This window comes from Eufriesea mexicana, unplaced genomic scaffold (genome assembly GCF_001483705.2).
Source record: "Eufriesea mexicana isolate 0111107269 unplaced genomic scaffold, ASM148370v2 scaffold2087, whole genome shotgun sequence".
Lineage (NCBI taxonomy): Eukaryota > Metazoa > Arthropoda > Insecta > Hymenoptera > Apidae > Eufriesea > Eufriesea mexicana.
In genome coordinates, this window is record NW_016910162.1 from 1259682 (window position 1) to 1267290 (window position 7609).

Sequence of the window (7609 nt, forward strand, 5' to 3'; positions counted from 1 at the left end):
ATATTATAATCAAATAACGTACATAAATATGTAATTTGGAGGTTATAGTAACGATTTGTTACTTACTCAGTCTTTTGTTTTTTATTGAAATGATTTTCTCGATCATTTTATAACGATGCCCACTTTGGGACTTTTTCAAAAATATCAAATATTTTCAAAACAAAACATAATTTGAATATGATTCTATTGTTACACAACCCTATGTGCATATATATAACTTATCCGACCAAAAATTTCAATAAAATAAATTTGGTAGTTAATTGGTTAAATTAGAGTGCATCTTTGTGTGTTTTCGTTGCGTTATTCTGGTGTTCTTTTCCTAAATTAAATTAGTTTTATGAGTTTTCCGTTTATGTTATTCTAGTCTTGTTGTTCTGTGAATTTTTGGTCTCTCAAAACCAGTTTTCGCCATTCTAAAGGTATTCAATTTTAAGAGCAACAGAAAATTTGGAAAAGCAATTTTCCCAAACTAATTGCTAGTGCGAAGGTAATTGCTTAGATAAAAAGTCTGGCGGTTTTTCTCAAGTGTCCTTAAGTTAGTGCAAGATAATTCCAAGATAACCAAGATATCTCCCAAATTCCTTATCGTTCGTAGGTTTTTAAAATTTCCGCGAGCATAACATTAATTTAGGATTATGATAAACTAATTGCTCAGATAGGGATGAATAAAAAATATGACAGCCCGATAACGTCAGATATATTACAGATTGCGAAAGATTATCGGCGTCGTATCATTTCCTTCATTGCCGACAGGAAGCAATTTTTTTTAATTGCCACTGGCTCGATAATAAAAACACTGGGCATATCTCTCAGATCAGCCTAAGATTAATCGTGAACGCACAGCTCGGCCTGATTTATACCGACAATAATTTTTCTTCCTTTCTCATCCGTAGATATCGCCCCAACCCTGATACGAATCCAACAACGATAGTATACATGCGCATATTTCAAGGCATGGACACACAGATACGTAACTTCCAAGTCACATGACGTCACAGAAGGTTAGAGACGACAGGAAGGACAAAGATCCTGGAATTAGGGTGTATAGTGACCCTAGGCTTTGATGTGACCGAACTTGTCCTGCAAGTATTTGTACAATGTGCCAGGATTGAGCGAAAAAGGACCTGGAAGAGAGAGAGAGAGAATATGCAGTGTTAGTATTATGCATCGGTGCCACGTTCGCTGTCCCAGAGGTACAGGAATAAGGGAGACTGACTTCACCTTTGATGCTTCCGAAATCCCTACCTTTAGGTTCCTGGCGGCACAAGTTCACATACTAGTATTTCAACTTACGTCGGCGCTCTTTTCATCTTGTGTTAACACAGGGACTACCAGACCAGTCAAAATAACTGCTTTCAGGCTTCTTGTTCCTGCAGTTACTGAAAACATACAGCTGCTTTTAGTAGAGCTAATATTGGCTTGTATTTTAATAGGAACATAATCATATCTAACTGTTTATTACCATTAGCTCAATTTTTACTTGATGTGCAAGCTATATAATTAGGTACACATTATAACCTATAGGTTGATAGTTGCAATGTTCAATAATCGCTATAGCTAGTAATTTATGGCTCTATCTCGGTTGCTTCCTATGAGTCCTGCCTGTTCTCTGTCACACTTCCAGTCAGTAACTGCATGATAGTGTCAGAGACTGTGAATTAAGTGCTAACTTAGCAACAGTGCACAGGTGTTATGTATTGCATTACATGAAAGATGTCAATAATAAAGTGAATAGTGACAACTCTGAGTAAGCTTCTGAGCTGGATTTTTATCCTGTCCTGACTATTTGATTTGGTTAATTATATCTTTAATTAATATAAATCAGTTTTAAATCTGCTTTTCACCTTTGTCAGATGTGACATAGTTCCATAGTAGGTCTAGAGCCTAGATTATGAATAGTTGACATTGATTTTTGTCAGTTCGTGTTATCACAGGCTATGTTAGAGACTGTGAACTGAGTGCTCACTCAGCAACAATGCACAGTATTTATGTATTGCATTACATGAAAGATGTCAATAATAAAGTGAATAGTGACAACTCTGAGTAGCTTCTGAGCTGGATTTTTATCCTGTACTGGCTATTTGATTTGGTTAATTATATCTTTAATTGATATAAATCAGTTTTAAGTCTGCTTTTCATCTTTGTCAGATGTGACATAGTTCCATAGTAGGTCTAGAGCCTAGGTTATGAATAGTTGACATTGACCTGACTATTTGATTTGGTTAATTATATCTTTAATTGATATAAATCAGTTTTAAATCTGCTTTTCACCTTTGTCAGATGTGACATAGTTCCATAGTAGGTCTAGAGCCTAGGTTATGAATAGTTGACATTGATTTTCATCAGCTTGTTATCACAGGCTATTCATATTCGGACAGATTTGACATTAAAAACCTGGCAATTAGGTAAATGGAGAATTTCGATACAACCTATTCAAGTTTGAAGGGCTTTAGAACACATTTGACCATTAGCTGATTGGGCTTGTCGTTCGCAGATCAGTGTAGTCCCCTGTCTTTTGTAGTGAAGCTGCGGATCGCTCAATGGCAACAAAATGACGGTGTTGATTTAGAGTTTCGATGTCATCGAACGTCAGTCTCATCTTTTAGAGAAGATTCGCTTGCTAGGGAGTCTCTATAGAGACGCATAATCGATGTCGAGGACTCCGTTGGTACAGGGCGAGCTTTAAATACACGCGTCGAGTGTTCGACAGTTCCCATTGGTTGGAAGAATTTTATAGGATGGAACCAAAATGGATTCTTATTGAAAATCTATTTAGATCTCTAATTGGTACTGAAAATAGATAGTCGACCTGTAAATAATTTTTATCATCAGTAGATTATATTTGCACCGATGAACGGAGAATTTGACGATAATAGAATCTTAGAGCTGGAACCAAAATTTGTTGTCACCATGTATAGTTGAAAGCCACCCCAATACACGTAACACGTGATGAATCCTTACTGAAAATCCATTTAGATTTTTGATTGGTCTCGCAAATAGATAGTTGGCCTGTAAATGACTTTTATTGACGGTAGATTATATTTGCATTGATAAATTGCGAATAATTTGACAATAATAGATAGTTTAAAGAAAATAGCGTTTGGTATTAACAGGAATATTAAATTTCGAATATTTATTATTTAAGTAAAAATATATGGAAGCTGGGAAATTGTTTTATGTCGGATTTCTGGCTTGTGAGCACGTGTCTTATGGTCTTTCTATTTTTGAAAGTACACGAAGCAGGAACGACGATGGAAAATGCCATCGATTAATTATAGCTATAGCTAATCCTCGGCGTTCTTTGTGTTCTCATTACCGTGATACCATTAATATTTTATAATGAAAATTATTAAGTACTAGTGAAATTTGTATGAAAAAGCAACGAACAGTTTCGTCGATGTATGTTAATGACTGGGGAAATATAACACGAAGGTTGACAAAAAGTGCATGAAAAAGCTATCACAATTTTTTAATAATCATGCTTCATGTATTTATGAAACGTTTGTTATATTTCAATATTTTCTAATCTTCTTTACCGACTGAGACTCATCTTTCATATTGTAGAAAGGAGATATTTATATGAAAAAGATATTTTGTAAAAAATATTTACACTAGTTTATTTATTACTAAATATATACATATTGCTATGTATTTAATAATAAATAGATATATTGTATTATTACTTTCATAGATAATTTCTATATATTACTATTTATATATTACTATTATAGTCTTGGTCATCTAAAGAAATATTATTAAATAAAATTACCTTGCAAAACTACAAACAAATACATTTAAAAAGAAAATTAGAAAAATATATTGTGACAGAAAGGTTTGTATCAATAGATCACAGGTATTACGAACATAATGAAATCAAAAAGATTCATTTATATTTGTCTACACTATTCCTCTTCATCGCGTTAAAAAAGAGAAAAAGCAAATTAATTCAGTAAAAGAAGATATTCAAAAAGGCCATTTTTGGCATCGCTTGGAACTGAAAAATTTCTTCGGGACCTTTAAGGGTATCCTCCAAGGGACATAAAATTCCTTTATCACTTTGCCGAGAAACGATGGGAAAGTTGTGAAAAATGAAACGAAATATGTGAAAATGAGACTGATCAAATACGGGGCATCCCAGCAATAGTAGTACAAAATTCTACGTGAAAAAGCAAATCGAAAATGAAGAATAAAATTTTTTGATTCGAAGCTTCGTTTTCGAGAAAACCGACTTTGAATATCCGCTGGTGGTCCATCCGCTTTAGTCAAAGTTAAGTGCACGTGCACTCGGTGAATACTCAAAGTACACATAACCTATACGTGACTTATATTCCTTTTTATAAGTATTATAAAATCTTCTATTGCGTTTTTATATCACTGTATATATCTTTTTTAAATTTCTTACAATTCGATTGTATTCACTGCACCATCTAAAAATATTAAATATATAGGGTGTCCCATCAAAAAACAAATCGAAAATAAAGAATAAAATTTTTCGATTCGAAGCTTCGTTTTCGAGAAAACCGACTTTGAATATCCACCAAGTGCGCGTGCACTTAGCTATGCCTTATATGGATAGACCATCAATACGTGAGTATCAGTGATACAATCGCGGAGGGTGTGATTCTACGTGAAAAAACAAATCAAAAATAAAGAATAAAATTTTTCGATTCGAAGTTTCGTTTTCGAGAAAATCGACTTTGAATATTCACCAAGTGCACGTGTACTTAACGTTGGCTAAGGCGAATGGACCACCAGCGAATATTCAAAATCGATTTTCTCAACAACGAAGCTTGGAATCAAAAAATTTTGTTCTTTATTTTCGACTTGTTTTTTCACGTAGAATCACCTTCTCCTCGGTTGTACCACGGATGTTGATGTATTGATGGTCCATACATCTAAGCCATAGTTAAGTGCACGTGCACTCGGTGAATATTCAAAGTCGATTTTCTCGACAACGAAGCTTGGAATCAAAAAATTTTGTTCTTTATTTTCGACTTGTTTTTTCACGTAGAATCACCTTCTCCTCGGTTGTACCACGGATGTTGATGTATTGATGGTCCATACATCTAAGCCATAGTTAAGTGCACGCGCACTCGGTGAATATTCAAAGTCGATTTTCTCAAAAACGAAGCTTCGAATCGAAAAATTTTATTCTTTGCTTTCGATTAGTTACTATATGTAGAATCATATACTATCATTGCTAGGACGCCCTGTATTTGGCAAAGTAATAAAGGAATACTTTGTTCATTGGAAAATGTTGTTAAAAGTCCCAAAGGAATTTTTTAATTTCAGGCGATGTCAAAAATGGCCTTTTTCAACATCTTCCTTTTCTTATCTTTAATATTAGAAGAAAGGATTAACGGGTAAACTGTTATATAGATATCATCCTCGTATCTCTTCTTTGCTCGACAAAAGCGAAGGAAACTTCTGTGGACGGGGTACTTAAAGCAAGATATAACTGGGTTATCTTTTCGCATATAATTGTTATTTGGCTGAATAATGCACCAAAAGTTTTGGAACCCTATATACTCGGCAAGGAAGGAAATATCGAATGCCCAAAGGAGACATTTACCACTTTAGTACTTCGATCGAAAATGATTCGTCGTTCTCCAGCTTCGTCAGCGCAGTGCGAGTACATGGACGATGCCGAAAATAACATCTTGTCCAAGCATCGATAATTATAATAGCAGGCATTAGCTCGATGAGCTCAGAAACTGGGCCTAATAATCACAGGGCGTTTAATTAACCTTCGAGTCTCTTAATGATCGTGTTAGGCACGAAGAGCGAGTGTACCCGGTAGCCCTGTCGCACGGGCGGACGTCCATAACCTCAAATTCGAGCGCGACGCTAGCCCCACGCGCGCAGGGACAGTACGTTAGCGGGCGTAGTGGGACGAGCCGATGAGAAATAGTATCGTAACACGCACGTTCTCTTCCTTTCCGCTCGCCGATACACGTACGAATTCGCCTAACAGCTCCACCTCCTTTCTCACCGGCTACTACTGCCTACTTCCACCCTCCTTCTTTCACTCGACCCGACTCGGTAAAGCTAGTGGCGCGGTGTGCGGCCGATCGCTATGGCACTCGATCGGCAGGGTCGTTGCGAGACCAGTCGCGACACCAAGAGGAAACTCTTCTGCATTTGCACCTGCAGCTACACCAGCGCATCCAGTCCCGAGAACGACGATAGGATTCACTGCTTTCGTAAGTCATCTTATGGACAAATAGGTGTTCGCTTGGTGTTTTCTCGGCATTTTCCAGCGACGAATTCTTATCATGGAAATCGTGCATTAGAATCTTTCATGAAAATCGTGCCTTAAATTTTTGCGCGACGAATTCTTGTCATGAAAATCCTGCCTTAGATCTTTTATGAAAATTGTGCATTAAATTTTGGCGCGACGAATTCTCATCGTGAAAATTGTGTATTAGATCTTTCATGAAAATTGTGCATTAGATTTTGGCGCGACGAATTCTTATCATGGAAATCGTGCATTAGAATCTTTCATGAAAATCGTGCCTTAGATTTTTGCGCGACGAATTCTTGTCATGAAAATCCTGCCTTAGATCTTTTATGAAAATTGTGCATTAAATTTTGGCGCGACGAATTCTCATCGTGAAAATTGTGTATTAGATCTTTCATGAAAATTGTGCATTAAATTTTGGCGCGACGAATTCTCATCGTGAAAATTGTGTATTAGATCTTTCATGAAAATTATGCATTAGATTTTTGCGCGACGAATTCTCATCGTGAAAATTGTGTATTAGATCTTTCATGAAAATAGTGCATTAGATTTTTGCGCGACGAATTCTTGTCATGAAAATCGTGCATTAGATCTTTCATGAAAATTGTGCATTAAATTTTGGCGCGACGAATTCTTATCGTGGAAATCGTGTATTAGATTTTCGTGCGACGAATTCTCATCGTGGAAATCGTACCATTAGATCTTAACGCGACGAATTTTCATCATGGAAATCGTGTATTAGATCTTTCATGAAAATTGTGCATTAGATTTTGGCGCGACGAATTCTTGTCATGGAAATCGTGCATTAGATCTTTCATGAAAATTGCGCATTAGATTTTGGCGCGACGAGTTCTCCTCGTGGAAATTCTCATCTTGGAAATCGTGCATTAGATTTCCGTGCGACGAATTCTCATCATGGAAATCGTGCATTAGATTTGCCCGTAGCTCCAGTTCTATGCACCTGCGATATAACAAGTATACGTTTTTAAATCAAACGAGGATTGAAATATTTTTTAATCGTTTAGTTAGTTGCAAGGATTTTGTTGGCTATATGACTGTTCGGTTTGTATATTCCTATCATTCATTTATACAATTTATGTGTTTATTTATGCACAATTATCAAGTATTAAACTACTTTCTTATTAAATGGATTTTTCAGTTAATCGAATAATTTTTATTTAACCTTTTTGGCGATATATCATCGTTAGCAACACTTGTGAGCAATGTCAACGACGATATGTGGTTGCATATGCGATGGCGCCTAACTATTCGCATCGCGAGAGAACTCTATCTCAAAATTAATTTATCAAACGTTATAAATGCTTCAATTTCGTTACAATACAATTGGAAATATTTTTTTATTAATTA

At 35.8% G+C, this 7609-nt stretch overlaps 1 protein-coding gene across 1 annotated transcript in view; it reads left to right on the forward strand.

The window, feature by feature from the left end:
- The first annotated feature begins 1144 nt into the window (after positions 1-1144).
- The window catches only part of LOC108549555 (dual 3',5'-cyclic-AMP and -GMP phosphodiesterase 11), a 109998-nt gene continuing 103533 nt past the window's right edge, over positions 1145-7609 (forward strand). Inside the window, exon 1 of the mRNA XM_017902980.1 lies at positions 1145-1193. Within this exon, the coding sequence (XP_017758469.1) occupies positions 1163-1193 (31 nt within the window). The 5' untranslated portion in view covers positions 1145-1162. The remainder of the gene's footprint in view (positions 1194-7609) is intronic.